At 40.9% G+C, this 17,666-nt stretch overlaps 3 protein-coding genes across 3 annotated transcripts; 2 read left to right on the top strand and 1 right to left on the bottom strand.

Annotated features, from left to right (window-relative positions):
• Positions 1-1,574: 1,574 nt before the first annotated feature.
• Positions 1,575-2,482, top strand: AGABI2DRAFT_195361 (snare protein YKT6). Its single transcript, XM_006456058.1, has 4 exons — positions 1,575-1,842; positions 1,899-2,122; positions 2,183-2,293; positions 2,350-2,482. The coding sequence occupies exons 1-4, from the start codon at positions 1,605-1,607 to the stop codon at positions 2,374-2,376; spliced, it is 600 nt and encodes a 199-aa protein (XP_006456121.1). The 5' UTR covers positions 1,575-1,604; the 3' UTR covers positions 2,377-2,482.
• A 161-nt stretch (positions 2,483-2,643) lies between these two features.
• AGABI2DRAFT_195360 (hypothetical protein) lies at positions 2,644-6,832 on the top strand. Its single transcript, XM_006456057.1, has 17 exons — positions 2,644-2,834; positions 2,885-2,947; positions 3,000-3,087; positions 3,139-3,707; positions 3,759-3,912; positions 3,966-4,030; positions 4,084-4,331; positions 4,384-4,552; positions 4,609-4,642; positions 4,693-4,923; positions 4,973-5,349; positions 5,402-5,593; positions 5,645-5,851; positions 5,903-6,202; positions 6,254-6,352; positions 6,403-6,584; positions 6,640-6,832. The coding sequence occupies exons 1-17, from the start codon at positions 2,661-2,663 to the stop codon at positions 6,746-6,748; spliced, it is 3,261 nt and encodes a 1,086-aa protein (XP_006456120.1). The 5' UTR covers positions 2,644-2,660; the 3' UTR covers positions 6,749-6,832.
• A 7,279-nt stretch (positions 6,833-14,111) lies between these two features.
• Positions 14,112-16,210, bottom strand: AGABI2DRAFT_146055 (hypothetical protein; the record flags this gene model as incomplete). Its single annotated transcript, XM_006456056.1, has 7 exons — positions 14,112-14,227; positions 14,279-14,615; positions 15,077-15,209; positions 15,257-15,347; positions 15,614-15,728; positions 15,786-15,823; positions 16,174-16,210. The coding sequence occupies 7 exons, from the start codon at positions 16,208-16,210 to the stop codon at positions 14,112-14,114; spliced, it is 867 nt and encodes a 288-aa protein (XP_006456119.1).
• Between the last annotated feature and the right edge of the window lie 1,456 nt (positions 16,211-17,666).

Genomic DNA, 17,666 nt, shown 5'->3' with positions numbered 1-17,666 from the left:
TAAAAAAAATGAAAGTCTCTGACCCGCGGGCAAGCTAGCATTTCCATGCGCTGTCAGACTGGAAGCCTTGAAACCCAGCCCGCATGTCTAGATGAACAATAAACTTCCAGGAGAAAGATTCTCATTTTCATTGATGGATTTATAACTACCGGTTATACCCAGAGTCGCTCATTTACAAAGAGCCGAGAGAGGTTGATTGGCGCATTCGAGGTCACTGATGCATGTCCTGATATTGAATGGAGCAACTCTATTACTAGCGAGGGCGTTAGCGATTTTGATTAGCGATGCCTCTTCTTCCTTGAGATAATGAGTATATTTCTGCGCCACAAATAAAAAAGTTGCAAAATTGGAGGAGAAGAAAAACCCAGGTTAATTTCTCCTGGCATGTTAGCGCACTTGAGATTCGAGAATATTCACAGAGCCGGGTTGTTACCAACATAGCAATCAAAACGTCTTCGGCGAGGGAAAGGCCGTTTTTTTTACAGATTGACTTCGTCGAGTCATCTCCAAGAGTATCTTCCTATACATAGGTTGTAGAGATTTTGAAGATCTTGTTTGAATGATGGCGTAGATTCCGATAACAATGTTCGATATCAAATGGGACAACAGGGTACTATCAAATGATGATAGTTCCCGCAAAACCATGATGCCGCCATGATGCCGCTGAGACATCAAGAGACAAAAGTGACTGGCGGTTAGGTACGGACATAACCCACATAGTGAAACGAATGCCAATACGGTATACATAGCCGCCGAGAAATACTATGCCACATTGTCCGGAGAAGCCAATAGATTGATGAGGCTTTGTTCCAACTTTGTTCTACGGGTTTTGATCAACCGACGGGTCGTCAAGGAACGGCAACTTTACTTGAACTTTACTGATAGGAACTACGGATACTGTTCGGATGCATCCAGCATAACGTAGCCTCCGCCCGATACGAGATAACAACTTTGTTTGAGAGGATCTTAGATTGGTAGACGTGAAGAGCCAGAACATTGGGCTTACGAACAACCTGAATCGCACTTGTAAAGGACAACAGAGCTTACGGGAACGGGCACAAACATTGGAGTTGAGAAAACAACTAACAGGGGACTGGTTGGAAACAATGTAGTCAGGACTAACACTGAGATACGTTTGTCGATTTCGAGAACCAGCCACATCAAAGTGGTGACAAGGTGCTTTCCATTTCATCATGTATCTTCCCTCCTTGACGACATCAGTGGAGGAGGTGACTTGTCGCGATGTTCTATTGCAAAGTTTCGGCTCCAGCCCAAACTCATAAACAAGTGCGATGGAATAAACGTGAAACGGGTGGAGAAGACCATGGCGAGCAATTCGGACATGACATCATATTCATTGTTGAGACCGACGCCGACGGACTAGCTTGGGGTAGATTTGAATTGTGGACATTCTGAGAGAGTTGCGGACTTGTAGGAATGATTCTCGCCGCGCAACCGACTCAAGCGGATGCAAGTCAAGCCTCTGAATGGGGGTGTAGTGGTTGTGACGGTGTTTGTAGTTGTTAGAGATGGCAGGCGTTGTGCACAGCCATTGCAGCCGTCCACGTCTGCACTTGGGGTTGTACTCTGTCCTAGCACCCATAATGAAGATTTTCTCTATTTCAGTGGTCCTCGCTCCCCATACAGGCGCTTCGGTCGTTCTCAGCACTGCAAGTGACCTGTCTTCTTTTTCCTTCTATCAACGGGGCTCGGTCGGTGAATTTCTGAGTTTCTTCACAAAGACTGTGGCAGAGCGGACCGCACAAACCCAGCGACAGAGTATCCAGGAGAACAGTTACACGGCACATGTGTATAATCGTGGTGGAGCAGAGCAATTGGCTGGTATTTTGAGCTTTGATTCTTCGACAGAGGCACTACTCTTACCAGATGCACTCCAGGGGTGATAATCACTGATCAAGAGTATCCTGTGCGGCCAGCGTTTTCGCTTCTTACGAAGCTTCTTGACGATTTTACTGCAAAAATACCACAATCATCGTTTGGGAACCCAGCATCAATCTCATTCCCGGAAATTAATACGTACATTCAAAAGTATCAAGATCCAAGACAGGCGGATACTATAATGCGTGTGCAACAAGAGCTGGATGAAACTAAGATTGTCTTGGCAAGTCTTTTTACAAAGAACACGGTTGTCAGGGAGGGAAGACTGACGAGGATTCAATAGCATAAAACAATAGAGTCTGTTCTGCAACGGGGCGAGAAGCTTGATAATCTTGTTGAAAGATCTGAGGCACTATCGGCGCAGAGCAAGATGTTTTACAAGACTGCAAAGAAGGTAATGTGCAACGTCATATCTGTTCCGCTCCGGCGACTTACCCTTGTATTTCCTAGCAAAACTCGTGCTGCGTGATCATGTAGTGTACACGAATAACGACCTTTTACGATACTTTCTAGGCTCCAGCAGCGAGGCCCTGTGTGCTGATTAATATAAGTGGATTTCTTTATGGATCATACTTGTGGCTAATGTCCGGCCGGTGTGAAAAGTGTTCCGACACCGATCAGTGACAGCAGAAGCTGATTCGAATCAGCGCCAACTTCAAAGCCCCGTTTTGAACTTTATCACTCTCTCTTCCACTTATAATACCCCTTCTACCCCAATGTTCTCCATACTTTCCTTCCTTTACTCTATTCTCGCTTCACTCATGTCCCACTTGACAAATCTACTTCTCAAACTCGCTAGAGACGCTGACTTTAGCGCCGCCTCGCGTGCACCGCTCGATACCGACGGTGCGCACCCCAATACGCACGCCGCGGAAGCGACGGTCGCTCAGATCATCGACTTCTGTACCAACCCTCCCGTCAGCCTATCTGATTCGGTATGTCCCGTTTGTCCTTGCTGCAATGCTTGCCGTTTATCTTTCTTTAGGGCGCATATTGGGATCTTATCAAGAATGGCAACTCGGTTGGCATGGACGACCGAAAAATGCTTGTATGCTGTCTTTCCATGTATTATAACGTTCTTACCGCTCATATCTACCTAGTTGGAGAGACTGTTGGAAGCGATGGCGCGTCTCAGCGATCAGAATCATGGCGCCTCTCTCAAAATACAACAGCTAGTGATCGGTATTCGTACGTTGCTTGTATGCGAATTTGTCAACTGCTTCTAATCGGCTACTGCAGTTTACAAAGACTTACCACACCCACCTCATGGCTTCCTTAGCCCATTCGACACTTCAAAGGAACTCTATTTATCCTCCCGCCCTGATGCCAAAACTTCGCCCACAATGCCCAAAGACGTACAGTATGCCTATCGAGCTGCAGATGGCTCTAATTATAATCCCTTCATACCTGGCATCGGGAAAGCTGGCTCACCATATGCACGCACTGTTCCTTCCACAAATCTCACCCCAGTCTCCACCCTTCCGGATGCTGGGCTTGTTTTCGATGTGCTTCTGAAACGAGACAAATTCACCCCTCATCCTGATGGCATTTCTTCTTTCTTCTTCGCAATGGCGGATTTGATTATTCATTGCATATTCAATACCAGTCGGGAAGACTGGACAATTAACAATGCTAGCAGTTATCTCGACCTCAGCATTCTTTACGGAAGCTCCGACGACGAAATCAAAACTGTCCGATCTTTTGATGGACGCGGCGGACTAATGCCCGACTGTTTTGCGGATGGGAGGCTATTGGGTATGCCTCCTGCCTCGTGTGCGCTTTTAGTCCTTCTTAACCGTAATCACAATGTATGAAGCTAAACTCCTTCCCCTGTGTGTCACTGCTGACACGTTTGATAGTACATTGCGCAACGAATCTTCGATATCAATGAATGCGGACGATTCCAGGATCCTTCGAGCCTTTCGCCCGAGCTTAAATCAGTTCAAGACGATGAAATATTCCACAGGACTAGGCTCGTGAATTGCGGGTATTTCATGAATATCATTCTTGGTGGTACGTTGAATCATTTTGAGATGGCATATTTTTAAGATGGCAACTCTATATAGATTATGTTGGCGCCATTCTTGGTCTTGTCCGAGACGGAAATGATTGGCGACTTGACCCTCTCATGGTTAGTGTTCCGCTGTCTGATCCGGCTTCCCTGTTTAAATAAATCCTCTTTAGAATATGCGAGGCCTCGAACACGAAGTCAGCACCCGAGGTGAAGGCAACGTGTGTTCAGTAGAATTTAACTTGCTCTACCGATGGCATACTACTCTTTCCGAGCGAAATGTCGAATGGCTGGAGGATGAATTAGCCAAGTTTTTGCCACCCGATGCGGACCCTTCAAATGTCGCTGATTTCAAGACCGCCGCCAGGGCCTTCCAGGGCAAGTCTAAAGGGTTACCCCCTTCGAAATGGACTTTTGGAGGGTATGTAGATTCACTTGCTTTTGTGAACTATGCATCCTGAAGTGGATTGTAGGCTATCCCGCGGAACCAGTGGTCGTTTCAAAGACTCGGACCTCGCTAAAGTTATCCAAGAAGCCACACATGACGTTGCTGGTGCATACAAGGCTCGTGGTATTCCAGCTGCCATGAAGGCGATTGAAGTTATGGGAATCATAAGGTCTCGCCAATGGGGTGTATGTTCTGTATGTATATTATCTACTCACTGGTTTGTCCTCGACTGACAGGGGTTTGATCGTAGCTCAACGAGTTCAGGAAATTCATGGGTTTGAAGCGTGAGTTGCCCCGTTGGTTCAATCTAAATTCTTGGCTGATTTTCTGCTAGCATACCAGAGTTTCAGAGAGTGGAATCCAGATCCAGAGATCTATAATGCTGCAGCTGCGTTGTATAAAAACATCGATAGGCTCGAGCTTCATGTTGGCCTTCAAGCCGAGGAACCAAAATTACCGGGACCTGGCGCTGGTTTGTGTCCAGGCTTTACCATTTCTCGGGCCATCCTCTCAGATGCCGTGTGCCTCACTCGTGGAGATCGTTTCCTCACCACAGATTTCACTCGTAAGTCTGTTTCTTGCTTACTTTGAATAATCTCTAATAGAGATATTAGCGTTTAACCTTACCGCTTGGGGTTATCAGGATTGTCAATTCGACAAGGAGAATGGTTCATATGGTGGTATGTTGACGAAGCTCCTCTTCCGGACACTTCCAGATCAGTATCCCGCTGGCTCTGTTCTTGCGCATTTCCCTTTCAACATTCCTACGAAAATGCATGATGTCCTCGCCGCGAGGAACGACGGATCTCTTCAAAGGTACCGATGGCCCACGGAGTTGGATCGCACCAATCCACTTCCACCTCTGAAAGATGATTACGAAAGAAAGGTTGTGAATGATTTGGCGGCAGTGAAGCAGGCTTTAATCGTAGATGCCGCCAAGTTTGTGTCAAATGTCACTGAACGCAAGAAGAAAGTAGTCGGCTCTACTGAGGTGCGTTTGTATGTTGATGGAGAGGAATTGAAGCTTAAAAAATCTATATCAGGGCCGGCATATTACTCATGTCAAAGAAGCCATCTTGAATGGGAATAAGTGGGCGGAATACTTCAAGACCAAGACCGAATACCTGTTGAAAAACAAGACGTTGGAAGGAGTGGGATCGAGCGGGCTGTGTTACGTTGATATTGTCCAGGATGTGATCAATTTATTGCCTCTCTATTGGATTTGTGAGGAAGTCGTGAGTGTCTTGTCTTCATCTTTTTGTCTAGCTTCTGAAGCAGTTTATCAGGCTGAGCTCCCTTTGAAATCGGCTAGTAACCCTTGGGGCGCTTGGTATGAACAGGAGACTTGTGACAAATTCGCCGATATTGCACAATACATCTATTCGACTTTTGAGCCTGTCGACGACTTCAAGCTTCAAACGAGATCGAAGAAGTACGCGGCGGAGATCATTCAGTTTATCACAGAAACTCTGGATTCACAAGCTAGCACCGTTGTGAGTAACTAATAGTTCGATTGGGGTAAGAAGAGACTGACGGCTGTGAAGGGCAGGATATTCGAACAGATGAAAGCTTTGCAGAAAAACGATGATAATAAGGTCTTGAGGTCATTAAAAGATGAAAGCGGCGATGCAGCGCACACGACCGTGGCCAACGATATCTTCGATGCGGCCGTCCCTACCGCCGCCTTGTTCTCCAAAGCTATCGTACATGCCGTGGATTACTTCCTTGACGACGCGAACAAGCAGGCCAGGGGTGAAATTGTGAATCTATTCTCCTCTCAGAGGCCGGATTCCTCGGCTCAAATCATGGGTTATGTTCGGGAAGCACTTCGCTTGAACCCAATCGTGAGTCGCATTTGGTTTTCGACTTTTGAGCAAAGAATGACATATTTGTAGTTCACTGGTGTTTATCAAACCTGTCTTCAACCGATCGTTTTGCAGAACCAACGGATTGAAGCGAACGATCAAGTGTTTGTGGATATCTTCAGAGCCAATGTAGGACAAATGATTTACGAGTGTGGATATGGCTAAAGAATGCTGTGCAGAGTTCCCTTGGGAGCCGGCCTAATTATTCCCGTCCTGTCCATGATCAGGGTATCTGGTCGCCCTACCAAGAAGGCATGATGACGCCCAAGTTCTTCGACACTGTTGTTCCCGCCATCGTTGGAACAATCTTGAGTCAGAAAGGTTTGAAGCGAGCTGATGGTGAATCAGGGAGACTCACAAAGTAAGATATGCCCATTCGTCCTACTAGTATCTCGTTGACTGACCCACGCGGTTAGGTTTGATGAGAATTGGCACGGCACTCCACGTCGGCAATATCTGGATATATCTGGTCTTGTAACACCATGGCCAGACACGATGATTGTGCAGTTGCAGGTGAAAGTGTAATTTAATAAACTTGTCGAGCATTCTTGGTATTTTCGCTTTGTATTTGCACGTGGAGATTATTTATTTTGCATTGAATGGAAGAGTCTGAAAGTTGGATTAGAATCAGACTTCTACACATAGAGAGTCAGTCCCTTACGCAAGATGCACCAGCAAAAGGGAAAAAACCTTGTAAGAGCCCCAAATGCGAACTAAAGTTAATTTATAATTGTTTACAAAATATTGTTTGGGAATTCTTGTAATATAGTAATTAAATAGCAAAGGTGTGCAAAACAATTCCAACCTTGCAGGATGCGAAAATCATTCTAAAACAATAAAATAATAAATAGACACTGTTTGGTTAGCTGTGATCAAGTAATGCAGGCTCCTTCCTCAGGATGTCTCCAAAAACATTTTTGCTCATCCAACTTGAGTGTTTCAAACTCATAAATCCCAAACAATGAAAGTCTATAAATTATTATATAACTGTAGGAGCCTGTTATAGTCAGCTAAAGTTCACTCTTTCCTCGAGATATTTACAAAAGCGACTATTGCTCGCCCTATCTTGGACGTCAACCCATAGATTCCAAACAATGAAAGTTTATAAATTATTATATAACTACAAAGCCTGCCACGGTGTAGAAGTGACAGTAGTTACGGAAGTAAAAATGTAAAAGTGTTTTACTTACACACAAACTGTTCTCAGTTTATAAGTTCATGGGAGAATTAAATCAGAAGTCAAGATAGAGACAGATATGTTTTATGAAGTTTTGAAAGTTTTAGATTGTTTTCGGGTTTCAAGTTCTTTTTCAATTGTAGCTACTCGAGGAGTAAGGAATCTAGGGGTTCAAGAAGGACTGTTCACGACAAAGTTCAACTACGCTGCTGTGCTAAGGCAGGTGACACATACCAAACAATGTGGGTAGATATAAGCTGCAATATTGACTTAGCGAGAAGCTACCGGCTTATACCGACAAACTACAAGGCCACCGACTTTTACCACTACCGAAGTGATGCAAGCTGCAATATCCTAGTAGCTAACATGAAGCTTCGTGAGATCATGTAATCTGCTGATTAACAGTTACTCTTTCTGGGCAATCTTTCGCTAGATGCTGACCTATCTTTGTTCCTGCCAGTAGCTCCTAGCTCTCATTCATATTTTAGTTATGATCGTAGCTACACTTTGGGTATAACCAGAAAGGAAACTTGTATTTGATGGCACTTCACGTACTTAGTCTGGATTTGTTAATGATGGGACTTCCTATTTGCGACATAGGGTACATAAGCAAACTGTCATAGCGACTAAGTCCCTTTACCTTGCCATGTCCGCGAATATAAATTAATAGTACTCATGTGTCATAGCTACACGTTGTATTTGCTTCGCGTATAAACCAACAGTTGGTATTCCAATTGGTAAGGCCATATTTCTCCCATCGGTACAGTTTTCCCTGTGGGGACCCCAGCTATGGCTGACATGCGAGCTCGCATAGATTGAGTGTCCTTCCTTTAGATATCTTGTGGTTACACTTCCCAGTCAATTCATATAGCTAAGGGTTTTCTATGCTGTAGCTAGGCTTATAATTAGTCCAAGCTACCTTTGCTAGACACAACCTCTATATTTGAATAGTACACATGTATTATGCAAACATTATGCAAACATTACCATAAATATAATTTACATACCACATGTGTACTATGTAAATATTTTATAAATTTAAAATTCAATAAAGTCCATTTTAAGGCTTTTATTTGCATAAAGTTTAGATATGTTTTACATATTGCACATGTACTATGTAAATTATATTTATGGTAATGTTTGCATAATGTTTACATAAAACATATGTATTACTCAAATATAGATGTTGTGAGAGAGATTACTAGGCTAAATATGTTTAGGCCGTGATAACGGTGAAGTAAGGTCTATAGAATACTTATGGCTTCTCCTAGCATTGTTGCTTACTTCTCACAATTCAGAATACTTATTGAACTTTGAATCTCTGTCACAGTTGAGTGAGATACATCTTTCTTCAAAAGTCATTGCAATAGTTTTTAGCTCTCACTATCTCTGTTATTTGAACTTTATAATTTTTAAACAGCAAATATTCAAAATAATTCTGGCACCCTCATATCTTGGTTGATCACATTCACATATGTAAAACGATGTAGGCAATATCGTTTGAAACAGTTTTAATAAAGCTATGCTATGAAACACGCAACCTGTAGCAAATATGTAGTAGCTTAAACTAACACAACCTTAATATTTCAATACTTCCTAATGAATTATTGAAATATTATTGAAACAGTACATCAGGAAAAATGCATTTTTCTTAATTGCACTTAGAGCTACTTCAAGTCTCTTAATGACAAGCTAAGAACATAAAGAAGGTTCAGAAGTCCAAGAATATCCTGGTTACTTAAATGTTTCTTAGAAATTCAGCTCAAAGATAAAAATAAGAAAACCAAGAACCAAAGAACACTAAAAAGACTTGACCTTCTCAAAAAACATTATATACTTAGCTTAAGGAGAAAAAAAGACAACCAAGGATCAAGGAATGTTTAAAAGAGTTAGCACAACCTTTATATTTGAATAGTACACATGTATTATGCAAACTTTATGCAGACTTTACCGTAAATATTATTTTAATAATACATGTGTACTATTCAAAACATATATAAATTAAAAATGCAATAAAGCTCAATTTAAGACTTTTGTTTGCATAAAGTTTAAATATGTTTTATATATTACATATGTACTATGTAAACTAAATTTACGGTAACATTTGCGTAATGTTTACATAATACATGTGTATTATTTAAATATAGAGGTTGTGTAGACTTTTTCAACAGAAGCTTAAAGTGAAATCAAGATCATCAACTTTTTCGAGTGTAAACAATTTTATGTTCACTATAAAACATGTTTAGAGAGACATTATGTTGTATGCTCTGTTCTACTGCTTGTAAAATTCCGGAAAAATCATGACAAATTTTAGAATATTAAAAAAACATAAGTTTATATGTATGTTTTTGTCGAAAACATACCCGTTATGGAGATATCAAGATTCCATCATGGGGGGGGGGGTCATTGTCAACTGCAGATAGACTCGTTGTAGAGCCTGCTCTACCAACCGGAAAATTCTGGAAAAATCACGACAAATCATAAAATATTAAAAGAACATAAGTTTATATGTATGTCTTTGTCGGAAAACATACCGGTTTTGGAGATATAGAAAAACATGACAAGAATGTCATGTTTTATACTGGTTCCTGCGCTGATTTTCATGTTTTAAGAGTGCAAATATATGTATTCAAGGTCCAGGAATTCGAATCTGGTTTTAGATTTATTATCCGATCAATATCTGAGGAGCTATAGCGCAATTTTGTGTTAATCATATGTTAAATGTGCCATATCTCATTAGAATCTCATCCAACAAAGAATCTAGTTAGATATTCGAACTCCCCGACCTCGAATCTATAGGAATACACTTTTAGAACATTAAAATCCATGCAGAAATGACCCGGAAATATCTCCTACCTATGTTTTGAGGAACTTTGACTCGAAAATCCCAAGTCCAGCAGTCACATGATGTCATGTGACATGTTGAACTTCTGTTTCGAGCACAACGTTGATTCTTCTTCATCACCACCATCATTCTTCCCCTCCCCATCCTCCCCCTCCCCCTTTCTTGCCCTCCAGGCCTGTAATATGGTAAGTAACATCCCCTTCACCTTCCTAGCTCTCTCCCAGCTAATTCTAAGCTGGTTTAGGACACTTTTTTGCCTATTTTGGACGCTTTTTTGGGGGATTTTTGGAGGCTTATTTGAGGGGATACTTGGGGAGATATTTGAGGGGATACTTGGGGGATATTTGAGGGGATATTTGGAAGGATTTTGGGGATTCTTTGGTTAATGGTGAGTGCTCTCTATCTCTGTATGTTTTATACTCATTTGTTACTTGTAGACTATTCATTTTCTCATCATCACTCCCTCATCATCACTCCCTCATCTTCCCATCCCATCCTTTTGTATAGATTGTATCCAATGTATTATATTTACTATGCTAATATAATCACTTTGTTGACTTATTCATGCTTGAACCTCTTATTATTGTCTTAGTTGACCTTGAGTGTCTTAAATATGTACTTGTGTGACTTTAATATGACTTTTTACTAATCTATCTGTATGTCAACATTTTGATGTCTATGAGAAAGACATCAACTAAGTACAGTTTAAGTAACTTTTAAGTCATTTCCAGGAACATCAAGACATACAAGCCTAAGTATCATTAAGAAGATTCAGACAAGTCCCTGTTCTTAATTGTTTCTTAAACTGTCATTAAGAACAATTAAGAAAAAAACATTTTTCCTGATGTACCGTATTTTTTATTTCCATACTACTTGGAAAGTATTGAAATGTTATTCAAACAATACTATATTTTATTTCCATATATGGAAAAAATAGAAATAAATATATCATACTATTTAAATAATATTTCAATACTTCCCAGGTAGTATGGAAATAAAAAATACGGTATTGTTTCAATAATATTTCATTATTTCATTAGGAATTATTGAAATATTGAGGTTGTGTAACCTGCAACACTTAATAACTTGTGCTTGGTTGCCATTGCTTTCACTGTCACTTTCACTACCATTGTTGCCACCATTGTTAACGCTATCACGGCCTAAACACATTTAGCCTAGTAATCTCTCTAGTGAAGGTAGCTTTGACATATTATAAGCCTAGCTACAGCATAGAAAACCCTTCGCTACATAGAATGACTGAGAAGTGTAACCACAGGATATCTAAAGGAAGGACACTCGATCTACGCGAGCTCGCTGTAGAGACGACAGTATCTACGTGAGGGAAAATATAAAATATATATGTTCACTACGCACAAACTGTTCTCAGTTGTGTGTTCGTGGGGAGAATTAAGTCAGAAGTTCGAGAAAAGAACAGAGATTTTTATAAGGGTTTTTCAAAGAAATATATAAAGTGTTTTCTGGTTTTATGTGTTTTTCGAGAAAGGTATTTTCCTTAGAGAAAAGGGAGTTCTGACCGTAGAGAAGTTTCGCGACGAAGGTCCAACTACGCTGCTGTGCTAAAGCAGACGACGCGTACCAAGTAATGCGGGTAGATACAAACTGCGATACCAACTTAGCAGGAAGGCACTGATTTGCACCGACAAACTACAAGGCTACCGACTTGCACACGTTACCAAAACGATACAAGCTGCGATGTCCAAGTAGCTAACACGAAGTTATCACACACTATCAACGGGTTGTAGTTCAAGATCTCGCTAATAATCCTTTTAGGTGTTCACTACCCAATTTCCAAGATAAGATTCAAGTTTATATCACTTTTGGACTTTCGCGTCCGAAGAAACTGATAGCGTATAACACCACAATCACAATTCACTGAGTAGCGAATACAGCTGTAGAGCTTGGGCAAACAATTCCTTGCCTTCGTGCTCGCTACGAGTCCTCTACTTATACTACTCTACCGCTACACTATTTTTAAACATACAGAGTCTCGTTACTAAGTCGCTACATATCTTACTCATCTATTGTATAGTAGCTACTAAGCCTTTCGAGTCATTCTTCCTATCTTTGTAATGTCGTCGAGTCTCCTGAACTCTTTATGTATATCCTTTCACTACAGCTTACTCATTCTCGAGTCATTAGCCATCATCATATTTCATATTTCCCCTTTTTATCGGTAGCTACCTTCTATCTGCTTACAGATCATTGGCAATCGAGCTAGGTTCGAGATTGTTCTATTTCCTTCTTTCGCGAAGGACTATTCTGGACATATGGTCGGGGAAGCGGGAACTTTTGTCGGTAGACTCGGTTGGGTATATTATGTAATCGAGGAGCTTTTGCGACATAGGATGCGTAAGAAAACCGTCGTAGCGACTAAGTCCCTTGACCATTCCGTATTCCCGAGAGCTCAGACTTGTTCACTACAGTGGTTGACGCGAATGGTGTGTTCGCTACTCACTACCAAGGCTGTGATATTTCCTACAAGTACAGTTTTCCCTGTAGGTGACCTTAGTAGCTACTGTCAAGTATTATTCTGTATCGCTTCTAGTTAGGTAGTGACCATTCTCAAAGTTATTTCCTAGTAGTGAAGGGGTCATAAGTGTGTCACTACTCGTGAATCGAGTAAGTTCGACCGTAGCGAGGTTCATTTCTTGCGTAAAACGTTTCGGGCCGTAACATTGCATGACAGCCATAGCTGGGGTCCCCGTAGGGAAAACTGTACCGATGGGAGAAATATGACCTTACCAATTGGAACATCAACCATTGGTCTATACGCGAAGCGAATACAATGTGTAGCTATGACGCATAAGTACTATTAATTATATTCGCGAACACGGCAAGGTGAAGGGACTTAGTCGCTACGACGGTCTGCTTACGTACCCTATGTCGCGAATAGGAAGTCCCATCATTTAACAAATTCGGACGGAGTACACGAAGTGCCATCAAATACAAGTTCTCTTTTTGGTTATACCCAAAGTGTAGCTATGATCGTAACTAAAAATATGAAAGAGAGCTAGGAGCTACTAGGAGGAACAGAGATAGGTCAGCAGCTAGCGAAAGATTGCCCAGAAAGAGTAACCATTAATCAGCGGATTACATGATCTCATGAAAGCTACTCCTAAAATGGGTGGTATGACTCGAAGGCTTAGTAGCTACAATAGAAAAGATGAGCAAGCTATGATATAAATAACAGAATCTTAGTCAACGTAGCGTACCTGAACCAAAATAGCTTAGAGAACCATAGTATAAAAAGCCTGTAGTTAGTGAGCGAGAGGCAAGGGAAATTGACCTGCCAAAGCTCTGCAATTGTATTTCGCTACTCAGTGAATCCTATTTGTGGTGTTATCTGTGAACTTTTCCTTCGGATGCTACGTCCAAACTGAGAATCATATGAACTTGAGAGAATTGTAATCGAAAACCAGAGAGGATTATTATTGAGATCTTGAGCTACAACTCGTTGACAGTGTGTGATAGCTTCGTGTTAGCTACTAGGATATCGCAGCTTGCATCACTTCGGTAGTGGTAAAAGTCGGTGGCCTTGTAGTTTGTCGGTATAAGTCGGTAGCTTCTCGCCAAGTCGATATCACAGCTTATATCTACCCACATTGTTTGGTATGTGTCGCCTGCTTTAGCACAGCAGCGTAGTTGAACTTTGTCGTGAACAGTCCTTCTTGAACCCCTAGATTCCTTACTCCTCGAGTAGCTACAATTGAAAAAGACCTTAAAACCCGAAAACAATCTAAAACTTTCAAAACTTCACAAAACATATCTGTCTCCTTCTTGACTTCTGATTTAATTCTCCCACGAACTTATAAACTGAGAACAGTTTGTGCGTTAGTGAAACCCTTTTACATTTTTACTTCCGTAACTACTGTCACCTCTACAACGCCATTGTCACCACCATTGTTAGCACCATTGTTGCCAGCATTTTCAGCATTACTTTCAGCCTCACTTTCAGAATCACCTTGTCAAGTCAGCTGCGTGTTTTTACAAGGCAGGTTTAGTTCAAATTCACCACAATTGCCACTGTTGGCAGCATTTTCTTGACCATCATCTGCCTCACTGCTAGAGTTGTCATTGATTTGCTGCAAAAAAATATCGACATCACTTGGGCCTTTGTATGACCTCTTTGCAGGGACAATTACACTATCAGTGTAGCCAAATATGTTTTTGTGTGGATTTGAGCCTTTGATGGAAGAAGAAAAAATGCCAGACTTATGAATTTGCCTATGCAAATAATTTTTCTTGCCACCTATCTTCCTTTCTGCCACCATTGCATCAAAGAATTCCTTCTTATCAAAAGTCCCCATGTTTGCCCTCCATTCTTTTGCACTACTCATTGCAAAGTAAGACTAGAAATATGTTAGTGATTTAAACTCTTTGTATACTTCAAAAAATGTACATGCAGAGCCGAATAGGCAATGGTCTCAGCTGTACTGTACTATTACGACCTTATGTTCACAGGTCACGATAAGTGATCACATCATGTTCACAGCTGACATAATATTCCCTTATATGGTAATGTTTTCTACCTTTGGATATGTTTTGATGAGTGACTTAGTTCACAACCCCTGATCACACATCATGTGAACTAATTTTCGGTTCACAAAAAGGCCTGATCACCAATCACGTGAACATAAGGTCGTAATAGTACAGTAACCCTTGTCAGTCCATTGCATGCTGCTTGACAGGTTCTAGTAAGACTGTGCAAAAACTCAATGCTTGTAGCAGAAGATGGGCCAGTAAACATGGTTTTGAAGGTCTAGTTTGTGTGTTTAGATAGAGTAGTACCAATACATGCATGCAAACTTACATGCATCCATAAAGTTTCCCAAAAAAGTCCATCTTGTGGTCGCTTTGGATTGTAATTGTTGTTTAGTGGGTATAGGAAGGCTGGAAAGTCTCGGCCTGAAATAATCAGTGAGCTGTCGATTTTGGATATAGTCCTAGAAAATGGGTTAGAAATTGCAAGAGACAGTAGTAAACGACTGACTTAGCAGAGTCTTCTTTGTAAGCAACAAGATGCTTCACTGGGATAAGTAAAGCATAGCTGTGGATAGCCCCAGCCCCTAGCAACACAACCTCTATATTTCAATAATACACATGTATTATGCAAATATTATGCAAACATTACTGTAATTTTAATTTGCATAGTACATGTATATTATCTAAAATATATCTAAACCTTATGCAAACAAAACCTTTAAAATGGACATTATTGAATCATTTTTTTACATATGTTTTACATAATATATGTGTACTATGTAAATTACATTTATGGTAATGTTTATATAATGTTTGCATAATACATGTGTATTTTTGAAATATAGAGGTTGTGCAAGCTCCTTACTTTTGGCTGAAGACAAAGGGAGATCCAATCTGCATTCGGGGAAAATACCAGATACAAGTTCAAGTATCATGGTTTTCATGCGAGTTCCATTGCACAAACAAGCTCCCCCCCCTTGCTGCATCCATCTTAAAAATGTGAGACCAAGAAATCAAAAAATGAATCAACTACTCACTAGTTTCTCCAGCTGTGTAGGAAAAAGGGCATCTGCAGCTGGTTTGGCAAGAATTCAATCAAAACTCGGAATTTTTGCTTGCATAATGTCAAATGTGAGCTGGTACGCATCCATCATATTGGTGTCAAAGCTAAAATTCACCATCAGTGTTGAGAGAAAATCAGATGCTAGAAAGACTACTATATCGCACTTTAGTTTTTGGATGCTTGTCTCCAAGCCTTGGGTAGTCGTCCAATTATACAAGCCGACTGCCCACACATTCTCGAAGACAATAAAAGGTGTGCTTGAGTGAGCATGCCACTGAGCAAAATCAGTGAATGCTTCCAGAAGGGCTCTGAAACCAGTTGCTTGAGTATAGGAATATGGTACCAAAACTAGAATTGCTTACAATTCCCCACTTTTGTGGTTTTTCTCCTTGCAGCCATGTTCTAAGCAGCGATAGAAAACTTTGATGCAAGAAGAATGACGAGCATGAGAGTTCGGAAGGCGAGGCTCAGGTGAGGAAGTTTGGAAAGAAGACATTCTAGGCAGCAAAGCTCGAGTATTTGGAGTAGATGTTGTGACGATGGGAGAAAGCAACAATACCGTCTTTCTACTTCCAGTACGCCTTATATATTGTAAAAAAAATTGCAAATTGTGGGCCAATTTTCCAACGAATCTGAGATCGCATGTGTTAGAACCTTGCCAGAATGTCACGGCGTCACACTGTCACATCTGTCACATATTTTATTATATAATAATTTCCCTCTGCTGCTACAGTTTGATGGAGGCTAAACTATCGGCATACTGCTAAAATGGCGCAAGCTACAGATCTACCAGCTGAACTATACAATCTTATCTTATCTTTTCTACCACTGAATCACGCGGAACAGGTACAGTGGAGGAGATAGGTGGTGGCAATAGGAAGAGAGAGCAGACTGGTAGGTTGGCACCTATCGGGTCACCAGTGCAGGGAATGTGGGAGGATGACGTTAGCAATGTGGGACAAAGAGGAACAAAAGGCGTGGGTGATACAGCGGTGGTCGCATTGGGGAGCTCGCTGATATGCCTCAAAAATATTTGCACAATTTTTACGCAATTTTTAGGCTATTATTACCAGATGTATACGGTTCTCGCGGAGTAGCTACCCGAGTACTAAGTCGAACCCTTCATAGAAACTTAGGAAACATACGACAAATCCTAATTATATTTGTCAGCAGTCTATAACTAGTAGACTCTCCTTCCGTTAGCCGGAAAGCTCAGATAAGACTGGTGAATCTAGTATTCCTGATGTCTCTCTGTCACAACCTCCATATTTGAATAGTACACATGTATTATGCATACTTTATGCAAACATTACCGTAAATATTATTTTAATAATACATGTGTACTATTTAAAACATATGTAAATTAAAAATCAAATAAAGCTCAATTTAAGACTTTTGTTTGCATAAAGTTTGGATATGTTTTACATACTACATATGTACTATGTAAATGAAATATACGGTAACATTTGCATAATGGTTACATAATACATGTGTATTATTGAAATATAGAGGTTGTGTGTGTATATGGAGGATAGAAGCACAATAGCAGGAAAACTGTACTGCACACCCAAAGACTAGCTGGTCGTATTAGACCAATGACCCATACAGACTATCCCTACAAAAGTCACAGGTTCTAATTATCAGAACTTCGAGTACTAGAGGACGATCACTCGGTAGCTACCTCTATACCCGGAAACCAGATGAGGAAATTACCTGATACAGACACAGATATGATAAGATAAACTTATCTAGATTAGACCAGATGTACCTGGGAGTCGGAATGATGACTCGGGACTTCAGGCTATTCTAAGAAAAGGTGTTCCTGGGATGAACCTTGGGTCTGGTAACAGATCCT

Source organism: Agaricus bisporus, assembly GCF_000300575.1.
Source record: "Agaricus bisporus var. bisporus H97 unplaced genomic scaffold AGABI2scaffold_12, whole genome shotgun sequence".
Lineage (NCBI taxonomy): Eukaryota > Fungi > Basidiomycota > Agaricomycetes > Agaricales > Agaricaceae > Agaricus > Agaricus bisporus.
This window is presented reverse-complemented; position numbering and strand designations above follow the sequence as displayed.

Coding starts and splice junctions, on each gene's coding strand:
- AGABI2DRAFT_195360 (XM_006456057.1), top strand. CDS start 2,661: ATGTCCCACTTGACAAATCTACTTCTCAAACTCGCTAGAGACGCTGAC. Junction 4,332..4,383: donor TCGAAATGGACTTTTGGAGG/GTATGTAGATTC, acceptor AGTGGATTGTAG/GCTATCCCGCGGAACCAGTG. Junction 6,353..6,402: donor TGGATATCTTCAGAGCCAAT/GTAGGACAAATG, acceptor AATGCTGTGCAG/AGTTCCCTTGGGAGCCGGCC.
- AGABI2DRAFT_195361 (XM_006456058.1), top strand. CDS start 1,605: ATGAAGATTTTCTCTATTTCAGTGGTCCTCGCTCCCCATACAGGCGCT. Junction 2,123..2,182: donor ATGAAACTAAGATTGTCTTG/GCAAGTCTTTTT, acceptor AGGATTCAATAG/CATAAAACAATAGAGTCTGT. Junction 2,294..2,349: donor TTTACAAGACTGCAAAGAAG/GTAATGTGCAAC, acceptor TGTATTTCCTAG/CAAAACTCGTGCTGCGTGAT.